Source organism: Anas acuta, chromosome 15 (assembly GCF_963932015.1).
Source record: "Anas acuta chromosome 15, bAnaAcu1.1, whole genome shotgun sequence".
In the NCBI taxonomy this organism is placed as follows: Eukaryota; Metazoa; Chordata; class Aves; order Anseriformes; family Anatidae; genus Anas; species Anas acuta.
In genome coordinates this window covers 15,837,170-15,860,617 of record NC_088993.1, presented here as the reverse complement: position 1 = coordinate 15,860,617, position 23,448 = coordinate 15,837,170, and the positions used below count along the sequence as shown (strand labels likewise).

Here is a 23,448-nt window from a genome sequence, read left to right as displayed (position 1 = left end):
AAAAAAATACAGAAAAAAAAGCTGCACGGAGAATGCCAAAAAGCTCTGCAAAAAAATTCTAAGGAAAACTCGATAAATATATCCCTGCAGTTTGAAATTTGATTTCCTCACTCTATTGTTTCTCATTTCCTGAGAACTGGCTTGGAGGATCACATTTTCTGCTTCTGTCTCCAGTGCTTGTAACCAAACAAGACTGAATCTCATTATCCTGATGCATGGCTCTAGCTGCATGCAATTCAATCTCTAAATCACAGTCATTTTTGCTCCATTACCAATTTCCCTTCCCACTCCTAACCTATAGGTCTTCAAAGGAATCAATTCAAAAATAGACTAGCATCATCTAATGAAGGTGTTTAATGCTCAGCATTTAACTCGTTATTAAGCAGCCAAGCAAGAACCTGCTTGATGTATCAGGAGGTTGGGCACCCTCTGCTCACACTGATTCCAGTGGGAGCCTGCATTTCTCAGCATCCACAGGAAGTCAAAGGCTCCCGCATGGGGTAAAATAAGGACTCGAATCCTTGAGGACCCAATTTTGGAAATCTAACTAAATGAGAATATGGGCAAATGCAGTCATTATTGGCCTCAGAGCCAAAGAAGCAAGACATTTCTCAGCAAGCACAGTCTCTCTTCTAAATTTTCTGAGCCATCTGCATATTGCTGACAGTGATATGGAATATATTCAGATTTATACGAAGTGATGTTCACCTCAGATTATTCCCTCCTGGAGTCATGAATCTTTAGCTGAAATATGCAAACTCTGAGTGATAGGGGTGCCTGCTTTAAATGGATGCAGGGATCCACAGGGTCTGCGGCCAGACCACATCTATAGGGTTTGTCTGAAGCTGAGGAGGACCAAAATAAGTTTATTTCATATCAGGTATAGTCTGGATTAGATTATTTTCTTTAAACATCATCTACATTTTAAAAATGTATAGTTACAAAGAGCAAAATCAGGAAGATGAATAGGGAAGAGTGTGCCCCAATAAACCCATGCCTGAGTTCAGCTGGAAACAACCCAAGTTTAATCAAAATAGAGCACATTTACGGCCAGCATGATGGTTTTAGTTTCATTTGTGACGCAGACAAACTTGTAGAACTGTTTCCACTACTAAGCATTCATTCTGACAAGTTCAAAATTAATACACCTCTAATATGGGCTTTCAAAACAGATCTTTTCTGAACACGTTAGCAGATTCATGAAAAGAGGGGAGAGAATGCAAGCCCAGCACATTGTTTTTTCTCAAAATGAATACACAGTGACAGTGCAAGAGGCAGTGACATTTGAAATGTGCTTAGTTCTAGTAATTACCAAGTGGTGTGTTTCTTTAGAAGTTTAGGCCCTTCTCATCTGCGGGCACCTTCCCTCATTCCTTTCCCCTTACTGCTCCGTAGGTGCAATTTCTCCCCGTGCCACATCGAGAAGCCAAGGCCACTGCACTGCTTACACTAAAACCCACTGGAGCCTTAGGGTGAAATTCCACAAGTTTTAATTGACCCAAGTCAGGCTGCTGTGGTTTCTGCCCTTCCTCCACCACCCCCAGCACCCAGTCCATTCCCTCCCTACCACCAGGGCTGGTTAACACCAGCTGTGGTCAGAACTAATCACTTTTTTGGGGGGGGAGGGTCACATTTCAGCCAGTTTAGCTCCCTGAACCAGCTCAGCAGAAGGTCAGATGAGTGCTCGTGTCAGCAGAAAGCCGGGGCCAGGACCCTGTCCATAGAGGACGTGTTTTTCTTCAGTCGGATACAGCCAGCGTGGCTTTTCTGCCTGTTCCCAGACTGGGAGCACTGGTACATCTGGGGCTGCCTGCACAATTCTGCATTTTTCCAGAGCATTTTTCCATGAAGACGGCCTCATTTCGCTACCGAGCGTTTCCACAGAGCGGGTCACCACAATCCTTTAGCCCTGTGCTGGAGGACAAGGATTTGCTTGCGGTCAGTACAGCCCGTGCTGTCCCTTTTTTGGCTTCCTCCTCGCCGTGACGAGAGGACTTCCTGCCAGGAAGGGCCTGATCGGCAACGTCACCCGCCAGAGTTCCTCTTTATCATCGCAGCAGCCACCCAAAGAATGTCACCCGAAGAGTCGGGCCCTCCCTTTCGCCCCAGGCCCACCCTCAGGCCCATCTGGGCCTCGTAATAGCAGGCCGACTGCAGGATGAGTGGTGCTGTTGTGCAAGGGCCTCATGTGGCGAGAGATTACCCTCCCTCCTCCCAGATCTTCCTCACCTTGAGGGAAAACACCCTGCCAGGAGCTGTGTTGCTGGCTCCCAGCACTTCCCTGGCAGTGGTCTCCTCTCCTGGTGGGCTGGGACAGCGAGCTAGGCTGCTCCTAGCTTGATGGATAGGCAAAAAGACTTCGTATGCTACTAGGGAAGTGGGGAGGAGAGCATTTTTCTGACAAATAAAACACACAACCAAGCAGGCAGCCCGTGAGAGCGGTGTCAGCTCTCAGCAGCGACCATAGCCATGGCAGAAAGACTGGAGTCCAAAAGTTTCATATTCAAGCACAAAAATTCAGGGCCTGTGAGCAAAGCACGGTCCTGCCCACCAGAGGACAAGCACAGTGATTCAGCTACCACTTACCTGGGGTGAATCAGGGGGAAAAAGATTGAAATCGGTGTTATCACACCAAGGGGGTGCTCAGACATGGACCTGAGGCATCGGCTGGTCCAGGGAGCTTCCTGCATGTGTGCTCATTTGTAGTGCAGAAATTTCATGCCATTGCTCTCAGTAGCAAAGACAGGACCCCTGGAGCAGGCTGAATACTGGAAGCCACAGGCATTTTGAGCTTCCTCTTTTAAACCAGGGGATTGGTAATGCAGAGCTACTCAGCCCCTGGATTACAGCTGGATGCCCATCACCAATTGTCACCGCTGAAAAACTGGTGGCTTTTCCCTTGACAGATGAAAACTGAGGGCTGTCTATTGGGTTTGTGTTTGCCCAGCACCCCGGCAGTTGCTTAATTACTTGGCCCCATTTCGAGGTTTCTGATTCCCACTTCTGCAACTGAACTTCCTCAGTTCCCATGCTCACAAATCCAGTTGCCACTTTCACATCTGCATTCACGGTCACAACTCCTGGCTTGTCACTGTCGGCCGGTCTCAGAGCATCTCATCCCCAACAGGTCTTCCCAGGTGATTTCCTAATGCAAAAACTAAACACCAGCGCAGAGCTGTAAATACATGGTCCCCGTGTAATCAACAAGCAGATTAAAAATCCACCAGCTGGGCTGGGAGAGATTCGTGACAAGCCATCAGGGCTTCATAGCACAAACACTGCAGGCAAGAAATGCTCCGAGCACACTCACTCCTAACACTATTTGGCTGAGCTGCTCCATGGATCAGTCGTGCTGGACAACTGCTCTGCCAGCCCCTGAACCAGAAGGCTCCTTTGGTTGAGACGAGCCTGCAAGGACAACCTGCATCTTCTACGATAGTTTCAGTAGCCATTTGAGCATGACAGCTGGCCAAGCAGGTTATAATTGTCTGTAATTAACACTCCTACGAGCTTCCACATTCTTAAGGCCTGAGTGAGGTGGAGAAAATACAGGAGTGCTTCCTGACTTTGTGAACAGTAGGGGAAGTCAAAGGAACCCTGTCACTTTCTGAAGTCAAACATTTCTGATCAGAGAAGGGATGAAGCAAGTACCAGCGCTGCTGGGAACTGGCTGTGCACGGCCCCGTTTCTTCTGGGGCACAAACCACAAGCTCAACCTCAAGCAAAAATAACTGCACAGCAAGTTGCTACAGACCATAGGCTTCCTCTGTCCTTCAAGACACCTCTTTCAGCGCTTGCATGTCACTTCATGAGCCTGGAGGGGGGTGCAAGCTGTTACAACCACAGCAGATTTTAGCAATACTGAAAATGGCCTTCGTAGAGATGCGTAAAGTGAATAACCTGCTCGGTAAGAGTGAAAGCCAAATCAGCCTGTACTGCCTCACTACTGAAAATCCCCCGTGGGTCACCAGTGGGCTGGAAGAACAGCTCTGACACCTGCACAGCAAGGCCTAAAAGCGACTTATACTTGGAAGGGTCTTAACCACTTGGAAAGGAAGGACTGTGTTTTACAAATGATTTCCTCCACTGAAGCCACCAGTCTGGCTCCCAAGAGAAAAATGGGCAGATGCTTCCCTGTGAGCACTGCGTGTGCATTGCTCTCTATTGTTCCACTTGCAATTTTTCATTACAGACATTTGCAAGGAGTGGGTCTGCATCAGCTTTTCCTGCTTGCACTCCGTTATCACGAGACAGAAATATGAGACTCGCATCTTCCCTCTGGGCAGGGCACCACATCCCATTTTGCACCACAATCAGAGCCTGGGGGAGGTGAAAGACTGAGAGGCTGCCATTCTCGGGTGCCTCTTTCAAGATTCATCTTATACACAAAGTCACAGCTGGTTTAGACACATCCAAGCTCCACACCACTGGGTCTTAGGAGAACAGAAGGAAATATTTGTTCACCCATTTCCAGTATTTTTCCTCCATCATTCAACTATTGATCACTACCAGCGCTGGACATCATTAATTGCGAGCAGGAGAGATGTTCCTACCATCCCATATGCTGCCCCACAGCTCTGCACATCAGACCTGCCCATATGTCCTGCTGGAAAGTATGGATAAAGCACAGCTTTCACATGCTGTCTCTCAGCTCTCCTGAGCAGGGCTGTCCTGGGCTGCTCCCAAAAGCTCCGTCTCCATCTGCCTTTCCCCAGACTCTCCATTAACTGGCATGTTTTACATCCTCGAGGCCATCTAAGCCTTGTAGGCAGGTGGCATGCTTTTTCAGCCTTCAGCACCCGGGGTGTTCAGAGCCTGTCCTACATGGTAGATTTAAACACATGCTAAAATGATTTAGTGAAGCAGTAAATGTCACTGCCCTGGGGAGCCGGGAATAGTGCAGCTGCAAGCCACTGGAGGCTGCATTGCTGAGCCCGGCTGAGGGAGCGGCAAACAAACACCAGCTTGAGCTACAGACCTTGGGTTAATCCCCAGAGGGAAAAAAAAAAAAGCAGGCACCGGGGCTGGAGTCCTTGCCTGGGCTGGTTTTGAGGGTCTCCCAGGAGAGACACCAGCTCTGTGCCTCGTGCGCTTGGTCCTGACCTTCCCCAGTTCCTCCAAGAAAGTCTGGAGCAGCTGAAATCCCAGTCCTGCAGCTGGTGGGACCAACAGGGCTGCTTGGTGTGATGCACTCACAAAACCTCCCAAACCTTCCTCCAGCACAGCGGGAGAGTGGCATGCAACACTAATGCATCGAGATAACGTGCAGACACGATGCCCCGCCACATCCCTTGCTGCCTCATGGCAAGCTCCGAGCCAACAGGACACACAAAGCCCACGAGGAGCAGGACTGTCAGCGAGCCAGGGCTCCCCAGCAAAACCCCAAACCAGCAAAAAAGCAAAACCAGTTCCTCTTTCAGACCGAGAGGGGGAAAAGAAAGGAAGGAAGATAGCAAAGCTGCGTTTCAGAAGCTTGCTGCCTGGTGAGCTGGAAGGAACACCCAGCTGGAGGGAATGCTTTATATAAACACAGACTCAGATTATTTTGCATATACTTTGCTGGGTATTGCATGCGCATCTCAATGTATGCACATGCTGTACGTACACCTACGTGGGAAAGGTTTTTACAGCTGTGCTGATGCTCATGCCTTACAGCACTCGAGCTGAAGCCCTGGAGCTGCACCGCTCCTGGGCCATCGCCTCCACTGCATCCTGGCTATCCCACCAACTCTTCCTTTGGAGCAAATGCTGTCATTTGCAGCACTGCAGGAGCATTTTTAGGGAGAGCAGTGCCCCAACTTCCCATTAAAAGTGAGGCATTGCCCTGTGTGAGCGCTGCACATGGCATTTGCTAAGAAGCAGGCAGCAAAAGCATGCATCCTAGGGCTAACCACTGGGCAGTGTTCCTTTAAAACAGGCCAGATCCTGCCTCATTTACACAGGCAGCTATCTGGCGAGGCTTCAGTGAAATTACCCTGGATTTCCACAGCCGATGTGTCAGAAATCACCATCTGACACAGCCCCCGGGAAGGATCCATCAGTTTTATTGTGGCCTCCTCCAGTCTTTGCTCACTCTTTCCTCCCGCCTTGTACAGGCGAAAACACCGCTTGGGAAAACGGCACGAGGCAGCGATGGTGTCCTTATTTAGCCGGATTTGCTACAAAAATGAAGGTGGTTATGTGGCCCTGTGTGGCTGGGGACTGACGCTGCCATGTGCGTGGACTCCTCCTCACAGCCTCCGATGCTGTTGGCTCGTCTCAGAGCAAGCTGCTGATGGGCTGGGCAGAGATTTCAAAACTCCTTCATCTCTCAACATTTCCTGAAGAGAGGCAGCTGGGGAGGGGGGAGAGAGGTCACAAACCCTCCTGAGACAGCTCACCCCTTCATCAGACCTCAGAGAGCCCCCACAAACCTGCCACCTCGAGGCCCAGACTACAGGAGGAGCTGCCCCAGACGCTGCAGCAGCAAAAATAAATCAGAGGGAAATGCGAGCCAGAGGGGGGGGATGACAACTCCTGCCTGCATCTCCTCTGTCCCCGCAGGAAAGGGCGGCGCGGAGCAGCCGGAGCATCCGGGGAATCCGCAGCTGCACCTGCATCCGCCCCGGCCAGACAGAAGGCCTCAGTGCTGCATCTCCCCTCCGCTTCCTCCCTCTTGTCTTCCTCATCCCTCTCCTGAATAGCCGGTTTCAGGAGGAGCACAGAGCCTGGATTCTCTGTTTTTTACGGCGCATCCGGCACCCGGTGAATTATCCCGGTGGGCGCCGCTCCAGCAGCCTGCCCGCTGCCCAGGGACACGGCCACACACACATCCTCCTCCCTCCGGGCACCCCAAATGGCCCCAGCACCCCCATTTTCGCCCCTGGGGCTGACCAAACCCCTCTCCAAGCAGCACTACCCTCAGCAGGATGTCCTCAGAAAGCACCCACCCAAAATAAGCCCCGAGCCATCCCAGCAGCAGAGGTCACCCCCACCCCACCTCCTGCACCCAGAGGACACCCCCCAAATGTGTTCCCCCTGCACACCCCACATGAACCCCCCAAATCCAGCCCCCACGCGTGCAGTGGGTACGGTGCCGAAGGAGGAACCGCAGAGGCTCTTGCCGCGCTTCCAGAGGAAGGCGTGACGTGAGCTCGGGCTTAATTGGTTATTAATAACTTCTTTGTTAACAAGCCAGCCCTAAGGAGGAACCGAAATTAGGCTGCTTCTCCCAGCGAGGGCGCAGCCACCCCTCTGCCAGCCATCATTCACAAGAGCTGCCCAGACGTCCCCACTGAGTCACCGCAGCAGCAGCATCCCCTCACCTACGCACAAGGCTTCTCATTTTTTTATGCTTTTTTTTAAAATCCTTTTAAATCCCAGAAAAATAACAGATGTCACCGTTGAGGGGGAGCTTCTCAGAAGCTGTTCCTGCAGCGGGTTGTGTCAGGATGCGAGCATGCACACGGCTTCCCTGGCACGAGCCCTTCACGTGCTGCAGAGCCCTCCTGCCCCCTCCAGGAGCCTTCCAAACACCCCCCACACCCAGCCCAAAATTAAAGGGATCCTTCTGATTTCTCTCCCATGGAATTGAGCAGCAGGAGCCCTCCATCACCATGCTGGCCCAGTGAGCAGCATCCTGTGCTCTCAACCCCAAAAACCCAGGGGTGCTCCCAAGGAGAGCCACAAAAACACAGCAGAGAAGCTCCAGCCCCTGCACACGCCATGGCACCAGTCTACCCAGTAAGCATGGTTATGGGACGCTCACCTTCCCAGCACCAAGCAGGAGGGCTGGGTGCCACGGTGGTTTCTCACCTCAGAAGCCTCCAGCAGATATTTGCAGAGCAGCACCCAGCAGGTTCAGCAGAAAGCTTTTTTTAAGCTTTTGGAGCTGGCATGACAAGACCCTGCTCAGGCAGCCAAAAGCAGAGCGGGGTTGATTAGGAGGAGAAAGAAGAAAGCAGCAGGTCCCAGAGTCACCCCCATGGCACAGAGCATCGCCCATTGATGAGCCCAAACCCAGCTGGGGGTCTCCACCTCTTTTTGTAGGGCCCAGGGGGTGCCCAGCCCCCAGCTGCTGCTGGTTAACGCATTAACATCTACCCTCTCCACAAGTGATCATCACCGAGTGTCCATCACAGCCACGTCCCTAAAACAAAATGAGGCAGTGCCTGTCCCCAGAGCCAGGCACAGGCACTGCTTGCACCCATCAGCCCAAAACCAGTCCCAAAAATGAGACCCCACACCCAGGCGCCCACCCGTGGGGTTCCCATTTCCCATCCCACTTACACCGGGGGCGAAAGGGACGTGCTCTGTGGGAAAAGCCAACTCCCAAACCTCACTAGAGGGAGGGAAAAAAAATACAAAAAAAAACCTTGGTTTGAGGTTTTTTGGATGGCTCAGGCCCGTGGTTAGTCAGCTGCTGGCTCCGGGAGCTGAGCGCTGCGGGGTTCAGGGTGCTGTGGGGTCCAGGGGGGCTCTGGGATGGGGCAGGAGTGGGGTGGGGGAGGTTTGGGGGTGCCCATAGCAAGGCAGAAGGGTTTCCCCGGGGAAGGAGGCAGCTGGAGGCTGGGAGGCAGCAGGCACCTCCAATTCTGCTGTACTGGGATGCTCATGGCCCATGGGGTGACACCCCCAGCGTGCCCACGGCCCCAGACCCACAAATGGGAAGGAAACAGAGGAATCGCACCCCCTGCACAGGGATTTGGGGGCAGGGAGGGCCCAGGGTCCCTGCTGGGCAGCAACAAGGAGGGACGGGGAGGGGGATGAGAAGTGGGCGGTGGCAGGGCAGAGATGCCCAAGGGGCTGCCGACTTCCAGCAGGAGCAGGGTGGCGTGTGGCACTGTCCCCATTGTCCCCAGTGTCCCCAGTGTCCCCAGTGTCACCCTGGATATTGCTGCCATCTGCTGGCAGGACCCAATCCTGCTCCGGTCCTGAGCGCAGCTGCTGCTCCGAGGCCGTGGGTGCCCTCTGTCACCCTGCAGGGTGGCGCAGCCCCGTGCCCAACACCCCAGGGTGCCCCAAGCCATGACCCCAAGGAAGCCAGGCCCCAAAATGTCCCCATCGGGGCCATCATCCTGCTCTGCTCTGCCCCCAAACCTGCTGGGAACCCACCCAGCTCTCCGAAACCTCCGCGCCCACCTCTCCCCGACCCCTCCACCCCGTGCCCTTTGTGAGCAGAGGCAGAAGGGGCAAGGTCCAAATCCTCCTGCACGTGGGCTCATCGCCCCTCTGGCTGGCTCTGTGGGGTGGTTTCTCCAGACACCACCCAGCCCTCGGGGCTGTAGGGACGGGACTCTCACCCCACAGCTGAGCCCCAGCCCCGTCCCCTGGGTCCGGCTGGGCTGCGGTGACCGTGGGGCCTCGCCACATCCCGTCCTCCTCGTGACAGCGAGCACACACACCCAGTTCCCACGGCCCCCCCGGCCTTCCCAGCCTCTCCTCTTCCCCTGGGACCATGCTGGGGATAATGGCCAGGGACCGGGGCACCACCAGCTGCGGGGACACCCAGGGCCACCCCGCTCATCCCTGTCCCCTTCCCATGGACACCGAGCACCGCGGCGCGTCCCTCCCCATGCAGATGGCAGCAGCTTCCTGCTGGAAAATGCCCAAAACCGTCGGGAGGGACCAAGCCGCAGCTGTCCCTGGGTTAATTCCTCCCTGCACAGCAAAGCCAGAGCCCGGCGGATTTTCTGTGCGCTTCGTGCCACGGCCCACGCATGCGCCGGGAAGGTTTTGTGGTGGCGGCGACCTCGCCGGTGGTGCCCTGAGTGTGAGCCCTGCACACATGGTGCCTGCAGCCCACAAGAGCAGCAGGAAGTCATTTTGGTCTAAAAGGGATAGATTTATTTATTTTTTTTCCTGCAAAAGGGAAGCTGGAAAAAAACAGCCCCCAAAACAGCCCCAAAAAGCCAGGAACAGCCACGCGGAAACCTCTCCACTTGGAGGCTGGCACCTGGCACGTTGTTTTCGGTCTGATTTCCAGAGAAACCAGGTGTGTGCATCCACCCCCTTTGTCTCCTCCTCTGCCCATCCCTCTGCGATTGCATCCCCACGTCTGCTCAGAACCGTTCCCACCGAGCCACCTTCCTCAGGCTGCCCCGGGGCGCTCAGCCCCTACGAGACATCAAAGCCTCCCCCAGCCGCTCTCACACGCTTCACCCACATCCTCGACCCACGCGCCCGGCCCGTCGCCATCCGATTTCCTTCCAAAATCCCACAGGTGCCAATAAACAGCCCGAGCAGGACCCTCCACATCTGGGCAGCACCTCTGGGTGGCACATCTGGGCAGCCGTGCCCGCGGGCAGGCAGCATCCCTCGTGGTGCTCGCCGTTTCGCCCCGGTGGGGCGCTGACATCAGCGCGGTTTCCTGCCCGCCGGCAGCGCCGTGCGCCTGCCCCGTGCCCCACAGCCCCGTGCCGTGGGGCAGCGAGCCCCACGCAGCCCCGGGGGGGCCCCGTTTGCACCCCACGGCAGCCAGCGGGATGGAGTCGGTGGCCCTGTACAACTTCCAGGCGACGGAGAAGGACGAGCTGCCCTTCCGGAAAGGGGACACGCTGAAGGTACCGGGGTTTGGTGGCTGGGGGGGGGGAAGGAGAGGGTATGTAGGGTAAAGCCGGTACTTTGTCGCCTCTTTGGGGCTTTACATGGGGAGATGGAGCTGTTCTTTGGGGTTTTGGGGTGCAGAGCAGCATCCCCAGCAGCGGAGGGTACTGCTCGTCCGTGCCACCGGGGACATCTCCAGAGAGGTCCTGGCTGGGATGCGGCACGCAGCCTCCCCGGCCATTGGGGTATCACTGGCACGCCATCCGAGCTCTGTTTTGGGGCTGAAACACATTTTTCCCCTGCCCCACAGCAACATCAAGGACCCCAAACACTCAGGTGCTTGTCTTTGGGGTGGGCTCAGCTCCCAAAAAACCTTCGGGGAGCCTCAAAACACCCCCAGACACCGCAGCCCCACTATGGGAACAAGGATTCCTGCACCACGCCACCGACCCCTCTCCATGGGGCTGCTCCTGGCCCCCAGCACCCTGCAGCACCCCCGGCCACGCAGCAGCACCAGCCCCCGGGGACAGCGAGGGCACAGCCATCACCCGGGGCCCCGAAGCTGCCGCACGCATCCCCCGGCCCTGCCTCCCCGGCGTGTTTTCCCCGCAGCCCTGTAGGGTTTCGGATCCTGTTTGCACAGCTGTGCAGCCGCCCCGGGCCCCTGCGTGGGAGGCTGGAAAATGGTGTCGCGCTCAAACGGGTGTCACAGCCCTCCTCCTCGCACCGGGACGCGTCCTCCCACGCTGCCATCGCCCCCGGGGGACACGGGACTGGCTGCTCTGGGGGTGGGTTTTACCCCCTTTCCCTGGCCGGGGGTTTGGGGTGATGCCAGGCAGCCCAGTGATGAGCCAAACCCCAAACCCCACACCGTGTCTTGGGCAAAATATCTGAGCCTTGGTCAGAGCCCCGGATTTTGGGGGTGTCACGGGACAGCTGACCCGTGGTGGGGCCAGGATCCGCATCGGGGATGTTGGCCAGGCTGATGCCTCTCTGCTCCTCTCCCTCCCCAGATCCTCAACATGGAAGATGACCAGAACTGGTACAAGGCTGAGCTGTACGGCTGCGAGGGCTTCGTCCCCAAAAACTACATCAAGATCAAGCCCCACCCGTAAGTACCACCCCAGCACCGATCCCAGCCGTGGGTCACGGTGCCCAAATTTTGGCCACAAGCCGGGGTAGCCCCGCACGTGGGGAAACTGAGCCACAGAGTGATGGGTGGCAGTGCTGGGCGATCCTTTTGCCCTCGCCACCAAAGGTGGTGGCACACCCACGTACCCCAGACACACAGAAATTCGTCCTCGCGCCGGGCTGCCCGCTAAATAAATGATAATCGGGGAACAACAAAGTATTATGGGATTACAACTGCATTAGACACAATCCTATTACCGTCTTATTAAAGCCCGGCATAATTTATCCCTGTTTTAACCTGTGTTTTATGTATCATTATCCCCTGGTAAATCACATTTAAATGCCGGAGCGAAATCTGCTCGGGGCTGCGGCTGGGGAGCAGGAGCGTGGGCTGGGGGCAGCCCGGGGCGGGCGCTGGGTGCTCGGGGAACGAGCCGGGCTGGGTGGGACCTGGCCTCCTGCAGGCTGGGGCTGGGTGATGCTTGGTGCTAAACCCCAAAGGCTGTCAGCTCCCCGGTGGTTTTAACACACAGCAGAGGCTCTGCTGCCCCCAAATATTCGGGGGCAGCCTCGGCGGTGATGGAACCGGGGGACTCTCCCATCTCCCCTGCTCCTCCGGCTCGTTTTGGTGGCTTCACCCCGCAGCACGTAGGGGTTTCTGCTCTGTAGATCCCCCCTGAACACCCCGCAGGGCTGTTCCTACCTCGGGCTGTGAGTTGTGGAGGGGGAAAGGGGGGCCCATGGCACAGCGGGGGACGAAGCAGGGACAGGATGTGGTGGCTGCAGCGGTGTCCTTGCAGGGCCGATGCAGGACACGAGGGCACTGTGGTGCTTGCAGAACCCTGGGGTCCTCCCTGCCAAAGCAGCGTGGTCCCCGATCACATCAGGGTGGTGAAAGGGAAGGGGAAAACCTCAGCGGGTGGGTGCAGCCCTGCGGGGAGACCAGGAACGGGATGTGGAGCTCCCACTTGGGCTCCCCTGGGCACGCAGCTCTCGGTGCCCCCATCCTGCGGGGTGGGGATTTGGCCCCGGGGCATTTATGGGGTCGGTGGTGCTGAGCCGGGTGCTTTTTACAGGTGGTACGCGGGCAGGATCTCCCGGCACCTGGCGGAGGAGCTGCTCCTCAAGCGCAAATACCTGGGCGCCTTCCTCATCCGCGAGAGCGAGAGCGCCCCGGGGGAGTTCTCCGTCTCCGTCAAGTGAGTGCCCGTGGGGTGCAGGGGGGTGGGGAGCCCCCAGCCCCATTTTGGGGACCAGGAGCTGAAGGTGGGAGGCTGCCCTGGTGCAGAAGGGGATGCGTTAGGCAGCAGGGTGCTGAGCACAGGCCTTCCTCCCCTTCCTCCCCTTCCTCCCACCCGCAGCGCCGCCGCTCCGCCTCCGTCCCCTGTGGTTTCCTGCGATGGGCCACGGAGCTGCCTCACCCCCGTCTGCAGGTTGGGGTGCCCCCAAAACAGCCAGGCAGGTAGCTACGGGGCTGGGTCCAAGCTGTGAGCGCACAGCCTGCACGAACAACTCGCCCAGAGCATCACCCAGGGGACACATCCAGTGCCCCAGCATCCCGGTGCCGCGGGGCCGAGGATTTTTGGCATCAGCAACCAGGGCTGCAAGGAGGTGTGCCAACAGGCAGAGCCTGCCCCGGGGGCTCTCGCCCTATTGCTGCCCCTTCCCTGCCCAGGGCCAGGGTGCAGGAGCCGGCCCCAGGCCAGCCAGGCACTTTCTCACGCTGCTAATCTCTAATTAAGCATTTAAGGAGGTTCTTGCCCATAATGAAAGGGAGCCGCGCTCTGCCCTGCGTCACCAGCGTGGCCCAGTCCCTGCCCCTGCCCGGGGCACTGGCAGCAGTGGGGACATGCAGCAGCCCCGTGCCAGCCCCACAGCACAGGGACCCCAAGCTGCCACCCCCGGGGACACCCCGAGGAGGTGCCAGCACATGGGGACAACAGGGGAAAACCCAGCCTGCTCCATCCTCCTGCGACTTGGGGTCTCTCAAGGCTCACCAGCATCCAAACCTATAGCCACCCCACTATCCTACCTGTCCCCTGTGGGTGTTCAGGCCCCAAATACCACCGCCACCCCCAGCCAGGACAGGATGGGGGTAGCAGGCCCCCCCCAAGCAGCCCCTGGGCTCTGCAGGCGATGCTGGAAGGGGTTTGGGTGCCCGGGGTCACATCCGTGCTCCATCCGCAGCTACGGGCAGCACGTCCAGCATTTCAAGGTGCTCCGGGAGCGCAACGGCAAGTATTTCCTCTGGGAGGAGAAGTTCAACTCCCTCAACGAGCTGGTGGACTTCTACAGGACCACCACCATCGCCAAGAAGCAGCAGATCTTCCTGCGGGACGACGACCAGAGCCCAGAGGTGCCACTGGGGGGGCTGTGGGGCCGAGAGGGGTGGCGTGGAGCAGGGCAGGGGGCAGCGGACAGTCCCTCAGGATGGAGGTGACACCCAGGAGAGCCCGGTACCCTCAAAGCCGTGCCCTGGGGCTGTGATTGTGGAGGTGAAACGGGGTGCTGGGAGCTGGGTTAGGGGAGAGATGGGTGCCTCCAAGGGGCAGGGTGCCCAGGGGGCTCTGCTGGCAGCGGGAACAGGGGCACTGCACCCCGGGGTCCTCCCCTGCACCCTGGGGTCCTCCTCTGCACCCCGGGTCTCCCTGCCTCTCCCCATGGCAGGATTTGCTCTGTTCCCAACCCTAATCTTCAAAGCAGGTGCCCAAGCCCCCTCGTAATCCAGTCCTCACTGCACAGTGCCACGGTGTCCCCCCCACTTTGGGGCCAGGGGAGCTGCCGGCAGTCGGGGGCCTCCCGTCCCCACCACTCACCTGCATTTGACTTCCTTCCCTCCAGGTGAGGAGACCCAAATTCGTGCAAGCCCAGTTCGACTTCTCAGCCCACGACAGCTCCCAGCTGCCCTTCTACCGCGGGGACATCATCGAGGTGCTGGACTGCCCCGACCCCAACTGGTGGCAGGGGAAGATTTACGGGCGCGTCGGCCTCTTCCCCCGCAACTACGTCCACCCCCTGCGCAAGTGAGCTGCCCAAAAGCCCCGCTCTGCACCGTGCACGTGGCCCCCACGTCCCCACGTTGTCCCCACACCGTCCCCGTGCCGCGTGGACTGCAGATCCCGGCGAGGGTCCTCCCACGGAGGCCGTGCCGGGGTGGAGGCCAGGCTGGCCAAGCTTCCACCCCGAGGCTGCCCAGCTCCCGGTGCCGAAAAATAACCCGGCGGGAGGAAGCGTAGGGCCAAAAAAAAATCATTTTGAAATGAAAAAGGCGTGAAAACTTCTCCGGAGCTGCTGAGGGGAGCAGCAGGAGCCCAGCTCGCAGCCTCCACCACCGCGGTCCCGTGCCCAATAAATGGGAAACACCACGGCAGGCCCAGCCCGGGCTGGTTTCTTGCTGGGGCCGTGGTGTTTGGCAGCTCCTCGCCAGGACCTTTCGAAGCCCCTGCTCCCCGGAGAGCTGCAGGCAGCTGGAAAATGCCCGGGATGTGGCCAGGCTGGGTAACGCTGTGCAGGGTGCCAGGACTGGCTGCCCCGGAGGAATTCAGTCCTGCTGGTGCCGTTTGTAGCTGCAAAGTGTGGCTTTTTAATATTTTATTTAGAGCTAGTAAAGTGTGTTTGGATGAAACCCTCCTGTGCGGCCTCCTTCTCGCGGCTGCTGCTTCGTGGATTTTGCGCTTCGCCTGCTCTTTTTTTCTTTTTTTCTGCCCATTTGCCCACCCCAAAGCCTCACCCCGGGGGCTCTCTGCCCCCATGCACGGCAGCCCCCCACTCTCCTGCCCCCAAACCTCGCGGTCCCCTGGGACACACGGTGCTGAGAACACCCAGCTCGTGGCACCAGTGGATTTAAACTTCCCACATCCCACGCCTGACAAAAAAAATCACCCAAATCCCCTTTTCTCCCCCCATTCCCCTCCCTCCTGGGGGGCTACTAGGCGAAATAGGCGTAGCAGAAAATATTGATGCACATCAGGACAACGGCGTTGACGTTGCAGACCCGGGCCCAGACGGGGGGCTCCGTGGTGTCCCTCAGGGCTGGGGTGGCTGAGCAGGGGCCTGGCACGGAGAGACGGGGAGCGTGGGGACAGGGGACCACGGGGAAACTGAGGCACGGCGCCGTGGGGGCACCGGGGATGCCACCCGTGTGGGATACCCCCGAGGGCACACTCACCATCCCGGGGTCCCTGGGGTGTGCCACCCACAGAGGGCTGGGGGGGCTTCCACGGCAGGCTCCACCAGGTGAGATCCCGCAGCTGGAACCGGGTGAAATTTGGTGAGAAAAACCCCCAGGACCCCCCCAAACGAGCTCAGGGCACAGCCCCAGGTGCCACCGGTGTCTCCAGCCAAAGGGGGTTTGGGGTGAAGGGGTCCTGGGTGCCCGCGTGCGCTGCTCACCCTGTTTGGGGGCGGAGGGGGGGTCAGCAGGCTGCCCCCCACCACGACGGCTCCGGTGGCAGCACACAGCAGCACGGCGAAGTGCAGGTAGTGCAGGTCGGCCAGCAGCCAGGGCCGGGGGTCGGGGACCCCGCAGCGGGGTGTGGGGTACGCCAGCTCCAGCCCCATCCTGGCCAGCCCCAGCGCCAGCCCCGCCATCAAGCCCCAGAAAGCTCCCTGCAAAGTGAAGGTCACAGGGGGACAGCAGGAGGGGGACAATCAACCCCAGCAGGGGACAAAAACCCTGGTGGGGATGACCCCATGGGACAGACGTTGAAAAGGGCGACCCCATGCACACCAGCCAGCTGAACCCTGACCCGAAGCTGCGCCCACTCTGTAGGGATGTCCCCTGCCATGGGTGGCCATGCATGGCAGCACCTTCTTCTTCCTCCTCCTCCTCCTCCTCCTCACCACAGCCCCCAGAAACGTCACCTCGGGGCTTTTGCATGTTCCTCTCCCCCCCCTCCAGCACCACCTCCCCAGTTCCCGGGCAGGGAGGCGTTTCCCCACGTCACCCCCCCCCGTCCCTGGGTTGTCCCCAACCTGCTCGTTAGCGCGGGGCCAGAAGACGGCCAGGACGAACACGGCGGTGACGGGAGGAGCCAGGGAGCTGGTGACAGCCTGGATGTAGACGTAGAGCTGGCCGCCGCTGGAGCTCTGCAGGATGGGGAGCCAGACCACGCTGAGGACCACCAGCAGCACCGTCACCACCCTGCGAGGGACAGCGGTGACACCCGTGCCACCACCGGACACCCCAATGGGATATCTCCCCCGGGGTGCCCCGCAGCAGAGGGTGGTGCAGAAGAGCTGGCTGGGGGATGCGGGCAGGTTTTACCCCCCCCCGAGGGCAGCGGGAGGATGCCCAGGATGCTCCTGCCCCGTGTGGTTTCTCACCCGTCGCGGCGAGAACGCGGCTGCCAGACGCTGCGAGGCTTTGTCTGCGCTCAGGTCAGACGTGCCCGGGGCTGAGGCTGTTTCATGTCACTGCCGTGCTCCTGGAGCCCTCCCCGACTCCTTCCCTCCCTGCCCACCGGCTGCAGGAGGAGCTGGGTGCCGCAGCCTTCCCCGGAGGGGGGAGGACAAGGGCAGGGTGCCACCATTTGGGCACGGTCCCGCTGGGGACGACCCCAGCCACGGGGCCAGCTCGCCCCTTGGGGCTCCGGATGGAGCCTTGCACATCCCGCAGGCACTTCTGGAAATGTCACCGGGAACGCAGAGCCTTAATCCTGCAGTCCCCAAGCTCATGAAAGTTGCACGAGGCGCCGCAGTAATTGCCCCAGTGCCGGCTCCATCCCGCAGCACCGGGCAGGTGACTGCTCCCAACGCCCCTCGCCCCAAGCCTGGGGGGTTGATAATTTGCACCCCCCGTGGGGAAACACCAAGCAAAGGGCATTTTTGCTCTGAAAAGCCCCCAGCCGTGGGTGCTTTGGCCAGATTTGGGCTCTGCAGGTGATGCTCTCATCACCTCCACACCCAGGCAAAGCTGAGGTGTCCCCAAGCGTCCCCATCCTTGCCCCGGTCCCAGCTGCACCCCGCTGCCTCGCTGTAATCAGAAACACGGAGGCATTGGCCAAACCCCAGATTTTTGGGCCTGGTCTGAGCGGGAAAAAGCCCCAAAACCAACCATGCACGGCTCAGGCAGCTCAGCAAAGGACAGGGGGAGCCAGGAGCTGCGCCGAGCCCTCGGTACCCGGAGCAGGCTGGAGAGCAGCTCCGTGGCACAGCTCGGTGCCGCTGTATTTATAGCTCAGCCCCGCTTGTTTACGGTGCAGAGCTTCACAGCATTACCTAAAGCTCCATCTGCTCGGCTCAAAAAGCAGAAGTGTTCAAAAATAAAAATACAAAGAAAGAAAAAGAAAGCAACGAATGCATCTCTCTAGACACAGCCGCTCTCTGCTACCGCCCATCTGCCTCTCCGGAAAGAGGAAGCAACCCGAGTGCAAAACACTCTCCCTGACCCACGGGGTGGAAGAAAAACCCCGTGTTTGGGGTTTCTCTAACCCACAGATGATGCTGGGAGGTCATGGGAAAGATGCAGGTGTGGGAGCTCGGGGGCTGGCCCACAGCAGGGTGCCCTTGTTGCAGGGAGGGTTTCTCCATCCCACCTCCCCCTGCCTCGTCTCCATCCTCGCCACCGTGCCATCTCCCGGCCCCAGAGCGAGCAGAAAACGTGAGTGGGGATTTCCAGCTGGGTGACACTGCTGTGTGTGAGCAAAAATCCCCAGATCCAGGGAGCAGGGAGCCCTCCCAGCCCCTCAGGCCACACCGCAGGGGAGGGATGGCTCAGAGCTCCCAACCCTGCTGGGAACACCACGGGCACCCTGCTCCCAGCCATCGCTCCTGCACCGGAGCCTTCCCCGGCTGAGCAAATCCCCTTCGAGCTCAAGATCAGCCCTGAACAGGGGCAGCTCTTCCCCGGGGAGGCGACAGGGCACCCATGGGTGCCGTGATTATGGCAAACCCGTTGTGAAAGAGCCGAACGCCCGCGATGAATCACGGCGCAGGCAGCGGCCCCGGCGTGGTGCTGGGCGGCCGCCCCTCGGCTCGCAGGACGCGGGGCATTGTTTCCCCGGCCTCGCCTCACTGCTGAGCAAGCAGAGGATGAGCAAATCCCTTTTTCTTCTGCGTGGAGCTGGACAGGACATGCCCGGCATGAGGATGCTGAGGGGTTGGACCGGGGCTGCTCGGGAACCACCCCAAGCCTTGTGTCCCCGCGCTGGCCCTTGGAGCTCAAGCAGCATTTTTTCCTCCCCGGAAGATTTCTCGTTTGCTGTATCCACAGCCAGTGCTCAGCTGTTTCTTGAGCACCTGTGAAATTATTTCCAGGCTCCTGTGGAAGTACGGGCAGTGTTTATAGACGTGCCTGTCCCAGTGCTGTTCCGAACTGCAGGGAATTAACCTGGGAAAATGGCTGGAGAAATTTGGAGCAATCCTGGGAGAACCCTTGGCTCCTGCCCAGGGTGGGCGAAGGCTGTTGCAGACATCCCCAAAGCCCCCACCTTTATGGTTATTTTACCCACCTTTATGGGCACAACCACCAGTTCCTGCACCCACTCAGGCAGCCGTGCCGCTGCAGGTGGCTTGACACCTCCCCACCCCCAGAGATGTTGGGGTGGGGGGGTGCCAAAAATCACCCTCCCACAGCCTCCTGCCTCGCATCACCACACAATCAGGGCCGGCAAACCCTCCCCAAAGCCCCAGCCCAGCCGAAGCCCTGACCCAGATTTCCTCCTTGTCATTGCCTCCTGCTCAGCAGGCCCCGTGCTGGGCATGCCCCGGCGCTGAGTGTGCTGCCCCGAGCACGGCACCGCGGGCGGCTGCACGGCCCCGGGCACCCCCCGGCACCGGGCTGGGGGCCAGGACCCGACACCCCCCAGGGGCACCCCAGGCTTGTGCCACCCAGGGCCACCCGGTGACGTGGGGCAGTGGCTGAGCCTGGCCCCTCCGAGCTCATTTTGAGGGCACAACCCAGCCCTTCCAAACGCTCCCTGAGCCCCATCTGCGTCTCCAGCGCTTCCATCCGTAAAATAATGCGAGGGTTTTGTTTTCCTTCCGCCACCACAGCGCCTCGCAGCCGGGCTGAGCGCAGCCTCCCAGACAAAAAGGCAGATCACAGAGGGCTGGACTGGCCCTGCCGGTCTCCCCGAAAGCCTGGGTGTCCCCAAAACCCTTGGTGTCCCCGAAACCCTGGGTCCCTACCTGCCCACCAAGAGCAGCTCCTTCTCGCCGGCCCCCGGCCTCAGCCTCCTCCAGATGTCCATGGTGAAGAGGGTGCTGCTGCTGTTGAATATGGAGGTGAGGGAGGACATGAGCGCAGCCATCATCACCGCGATCATCAGACCCCGTAGCCCTGTGGAAGGAGGGAACATCAGCCTGTGGCTGGGGACAGCAGGATGGATGGCCCCAACCACCCCCTCTGCGCATCCACAGATGGGGTTTGGGGATGCCCAGCTCCACCCCGTGGCACCGGGACCACCCCCGTCCCCTGGCTTTGCTGTTGGGGTCACTGGAAAGGGGGCTGCGTGGGCAAAAACCCTTGGGAACGAGGTCACGACCTACCGCTGGGCATCAGCTCCACCACCAGCTTGGGGTAGGCGATGTTGGAGCAGCCCACGGCGGCCCCACACACACGGGTGCATTCCTCGGGGTCCACGCAGGCCACGGCATCTGAGGGACAGAAAAAGGTGAGGATGGAGGCGGGTGAAGCTCCCAGAGCAAGCCAGCACCTCCAGCACCCCCCAACCTCCCTCTCCTCCTGCGCCCATCCCAGCCCCGAGCACAGTGCCCAGGCTGGATCTCACCACGCAGAGCCCTGCCCGCATCGAATCCCACAACAGGCACCCCAGGGTGGCCCCAAAACCCCGCTGGGATCCTCGGCTGTGGCTGGAGGAGCACAGGGCAGGCGGGTTTGTGCACCGTTGGGGCAATTACCTCCGCCTGGGCAGCACCCACAGCTCCCCGCAACGCTCTCGGCACCGCGCCAGGGCCGTCAACGCCCAATTACTTCTGTGCCTCAGTGGGTGTTGAGGCCTTTTTTTTTATTGTTAGGCTCATAAAATATTGAAATGGATGGAAATGAACGTCGGGCATAAATATTAATGTCCCGGCTGGCTCTCGGGTCAGCCTCCTCTCCCCGAGGAGCACGGGGACGTGCACGAGCAACCCCAGCACGAGCCTGGCTGCGGGGTTCATAGGAAGGAGAGGATGTGAAGGAGGGATGTGATAGGAAGGAGAAGGGGATATGTGCACCCCGTTTCTCCCCACTCTTTTCCTTTGGGTGCCCCTTTCCTGCACTCACACCCTTGGACACCCCATGGGCACCACACAGCGGTGCCTGCGCTGCAAACCCTACAAAGGGAGCAGGACCCGGGCTTTTCCCCCCCAAGCTCTGCAACGCTGAGCAGGGCACGGACTCACCCCGGCACAGCAGGAGCAGGCTGCGAGCTGGTTTTCCACCTTTCCCAGGGCTTAGATCAGCGCCGGGCCCCTGTCATCCAGCAGCTGTGAGTAAAGCTGCCGTCACCGCTCCGTGCCTCGGTTTCCCCCCTCGCCAAAACACCACCTTTGCGCCCGGCTGCATGCAAATCCCGCCAGAGCTGCGGGTGGAAGCTGCTCCCGAAGGCAAAGCAGCGTCTGGGTGCTGCAGCCCCGAGCAGACACCCGTTGGGGTTGGGTGCTGCTGCCAAAACCCCTCGGTGAGCCCCGACAGCGCGGGCAGCGGAGCCCAGCCTGGCAGAGCCCAGCGTCGCACCCTGCTGCATCATGAGGCCCTCTGTTAGAGATGGGAAATTAATTAGGAGCTTGTAATTAATGCTTCCCTACAGCTGGGAGGAGCACGGTGCCAGCTGCGGGGCAGAGCCAGGCTGGGGGAGCTGGGGCACGGGGAAGGCTCTGCCCGGCTTGGGGAACAGGGACACGGTGACGGTGGGGACCGACCTGTTCGGCCGCAGCGCCCTGTCCCTGCAGGGGGTTCCGAAGGAGCTGAGGGCTCCTTACCCACAGCAGGGTAAATCAGGATCTGCAGGAAAACACCCAAATAACGAGCCCGGCTAGCGCTGAGCTCAGCGCGACGCAGTCATTAAGGGTGGCCTGCAGGGGATTTGAAGGGAAAGGGGAGGAAAAGCGCAGCCACGGCGTCACACCGCGGTGCCAGTCCCTTGGCCCTGCAGCTCAGCCAGGCCAGGTGCTGTGGGATGCCCACCCATAAGCAGCTCTGCCACCAGCTCAGGCTGTGACCCACCCCCCTGTGAGCTCCCACTGTCCCCCTACATCGTGTCCCCAAGCAGGAGCTGGATCAGGTGAAGCTGTGGGGCTCCGCGGTCCCAAACCCGTGGCCAGCACCGTATGAGCCATCACGGCGCGGCACCGATGCGACGCCGTTCCCCTCGTGCATTAATTCTCCCGTGCAATAAATCATAATCGCGCACACACCCCGCTAAAGAGACCACAAATCTCCTTGCACAATGGCTGCCATACAATGAGGCACGGGGCAGACAGGGTGGAGGAGCTGGGTCCGTCCCCAAAACGCTCCCAGCCCCGGTCTGAGCATCTCCAGCGCATGGCTCCGCCCGGGCACCCCAGCAACGAGCAGGGCCAGGGGTGAAAGTGCCCTCCCAGGACAGCAGGAAAGGAAACAAAAAATGGGCAGAAGGGGAAGAAAGGCTCGGGTTTGTCCCCAGCACCCTGCACGCCTCGTTCCCCAGCCCACATCCCACCACAGGGAATTCCCCACGGCATCCAGGAGCTCTCCATAAACCCCCAGCTCCCTCTGAAACACCTCCTGAGCCAGAACCCAGAGGGACCCACATGTTTCCCTTCTCCCCGTGTCCTGTCCTGACACAGGGCCGTGGTGTCACCCCGGATCAATGCCCTGTGCCACCACTCCCCCTTCCCAAACAAGCCACAAGCCCAGCACTTGGCTTCTTACCACGGGCACAGGGCTGATTTTGCCCAATTCCCACGTAAGGGGACAAAATCCCCCATTCCCCCCAGGTCCATTATTACAGCCTGAAGACGAACAGCTTGCCACGATCTATTTCTGAGGAAGCCACGCTGGAATTTCCCCCCTTTCTGCATGTTTCCCTTTCACCTTTCCAGGCCCTCCCTGGGCTCCGTGCCAGGCACAGCGTCGGGGCAGCGGTGCCGTGGGGTCGGGGCAGCCGGGGTGACACTGGGATCGAGAGGGGAGCCCTGTGATGGGCGAGCAGGAGGCTTTGCCTTAGGATGCTGACTCAAGCGGGGCTCTCATTTACACGGCTGCGAATCCAGATCAACTGCACCGCAGCGGCAGAGCGAGACGCAGCCCGTGGCGTTTTCCTTTCTCGCATCGGCGCGAGGCTCTGACCCCGATTCCTGAAATTCATCTTTGCCCGGGTTTCCGAGTCAGAAGCTCCACGTTCTTGGTTTGTGCTCACCGGCTGACGAATGCAGGGTGGTTTCATCATCTGTCTCATGGCTCTTATCGCTGGCGGCCGCAGCAAGGTCTGGTTTGTGACCGTGTCCCTGCTGCGCACCCTGCCCCAAACCGAGGAGGTTTCCCCACGGCTCCGAGCTGCTCCCTGCTCTGGGGGCTGCCGTGCCTGGGGCAGGAGGGGTTAAGCACAGGGCAGGGACATTTTGCTAGAAAGCGGCACCTTGCCAACACACACACGGGGTTATCACAGGGCAGAGCTGCTCATTTTTGGGGACACCCCCCAGCAGACCCCCCACGAGCACTGGGGGACCCCAGCACGCGGCGGAGAGGTGCGCACGGCGCCGTCCGAAAGAGTTAATGCCCGAACAAGGCTGGGAATGTGTGAAGCAGCATGTGACTGCAGGTGGGGCAGGGCGGAGCGATGAATCACTCCTCTGCTTTTCCTCTTT

The 23,448-nt window shown here is 59.4% G+C and overlaps 2 protein-coding genes and 1 long non-coding RNA gene across 6 annotated transcripts in view; 1 reads left to right on the top strand and 2 right to left on the bottom strand.

The window, feature by feature from the left end:
- Window positions 1-1,002: 1,002 nt before the first annotated feature.
- LOC137864776 (uncharacterized) lies at window positions 1,003-9,923 on the bottom strand. Of its 2 annotated transcripts, none has more exons than XR_011101619.1 (2): window positions 7,748-9,923; window positions 1,003-3,145 (listed from the first exon to the last, which is right to left on the bottom strand). It is a non-coding gene; the product is annotated as an uncharacterized lncRNA (long non-coding RNA). The 2 variants fall into 2 exon arrangements; XR_011101618.1 differs by having other exon boundaries at window positions 7,795-9,923.
- A 174-nt stretch (window positions 9,924-10,097) lies between these two features.
- GRAP (GRB2 related adaptor protein) lies at window positions 10,098-15,280 on the top strand. Of its 3 annotated transcripts, none has more exons than XM_068699261.1 (5): window positions 10,098-10,541; window positions 11,538-11,635; window positions 12,732-12,854; window positions 13,843-14,011; window positions 14,497-15,280. In XM_068699261.1, exons 1-5 carry the CDS (start codon window positions 10,464-10,466, stop codon window positions 14,680-14,682), a joined length of 654 nt encoding a protein of 217 aa, XP_068555362.1. In that variant the 5' UTR covers window positions 10,098-10,463; the 3' UTR covers window positions 14,683-15,280. The 3 variants fall into 3 exon arrangements, with proteins under 3 accessions (XP_068555362.1, XP_068555361.1, XP_068555363.1); XM_068699260.1 differs by lacking the exon at window positions 10,098-10,541 and adding an exon at window positions 11,179-11,312; XM_068699262.1 differs by lacking the exon at window positions 10,098-10,541 and adding an exon at window positions 11,401-11,424.
- Window positions 15,230-23,448, bottom strand: part of SLC5A10 (solute carrier family 5 member 10) — a 34,219-nt gene continuing 26,000 nt past the window's right edge. Inside the window, exons 10-15 of the mRNA XM_068699259.1 lie at window positions 20,146-20,253; window positions 19,786-19,936; window positions 16,630-16,798; window positions 16,048-16,263; window positions 15,824-15,905; window positions 15,230-15,708 (exon numbers count right to left, since the gene is read on the bottom strand). Of these exons, the coding sequence (XP_068555360.1) occupies window positions 15,584-15,708; window positions 15,824-15,905; window positions 16,048-16,263; window positions 16,630-16,798; window positions 19,786-19,936; window positions 20,146-20,253 (851 nt within the window). The 3' untranslated portion in view covers window positions 15,230-15,583. The remainder of the gene's footprint in view (window positions 15,709-15,823; window positions 15,906-16,047; window positions 16,264-16,629; window positions 16,799-19,785; window positions 19,937-20,145; window positions 20,254-23,448) is intronic.

Excerpts from the sequence above, each read along its gene's own strand:
- GRAP (XM_068699260.1), top strand. The coding sequence starts at position 11,208 with ATGGTGTCGCGCTCAAACGGGTGTCACAGCCCTCCTCCTCGCACCGGG. Across the intron at positions 12,855-13,842 it reads GAGTTCTCCGTCTCCGTCAA|CTACGGGCAGCACGTCCAGC; the intron begins GTGAGTGCCCGT and ends CTCCATCCGCAG. Across the intron at positions 14,012-14,496 it reads ACGACGACCAGAGCCCAGAG|GTGAGGAGACCCAAATTCGT; the intron begins GTGCCACTGGGG and ends CCTTCCCTCCAG.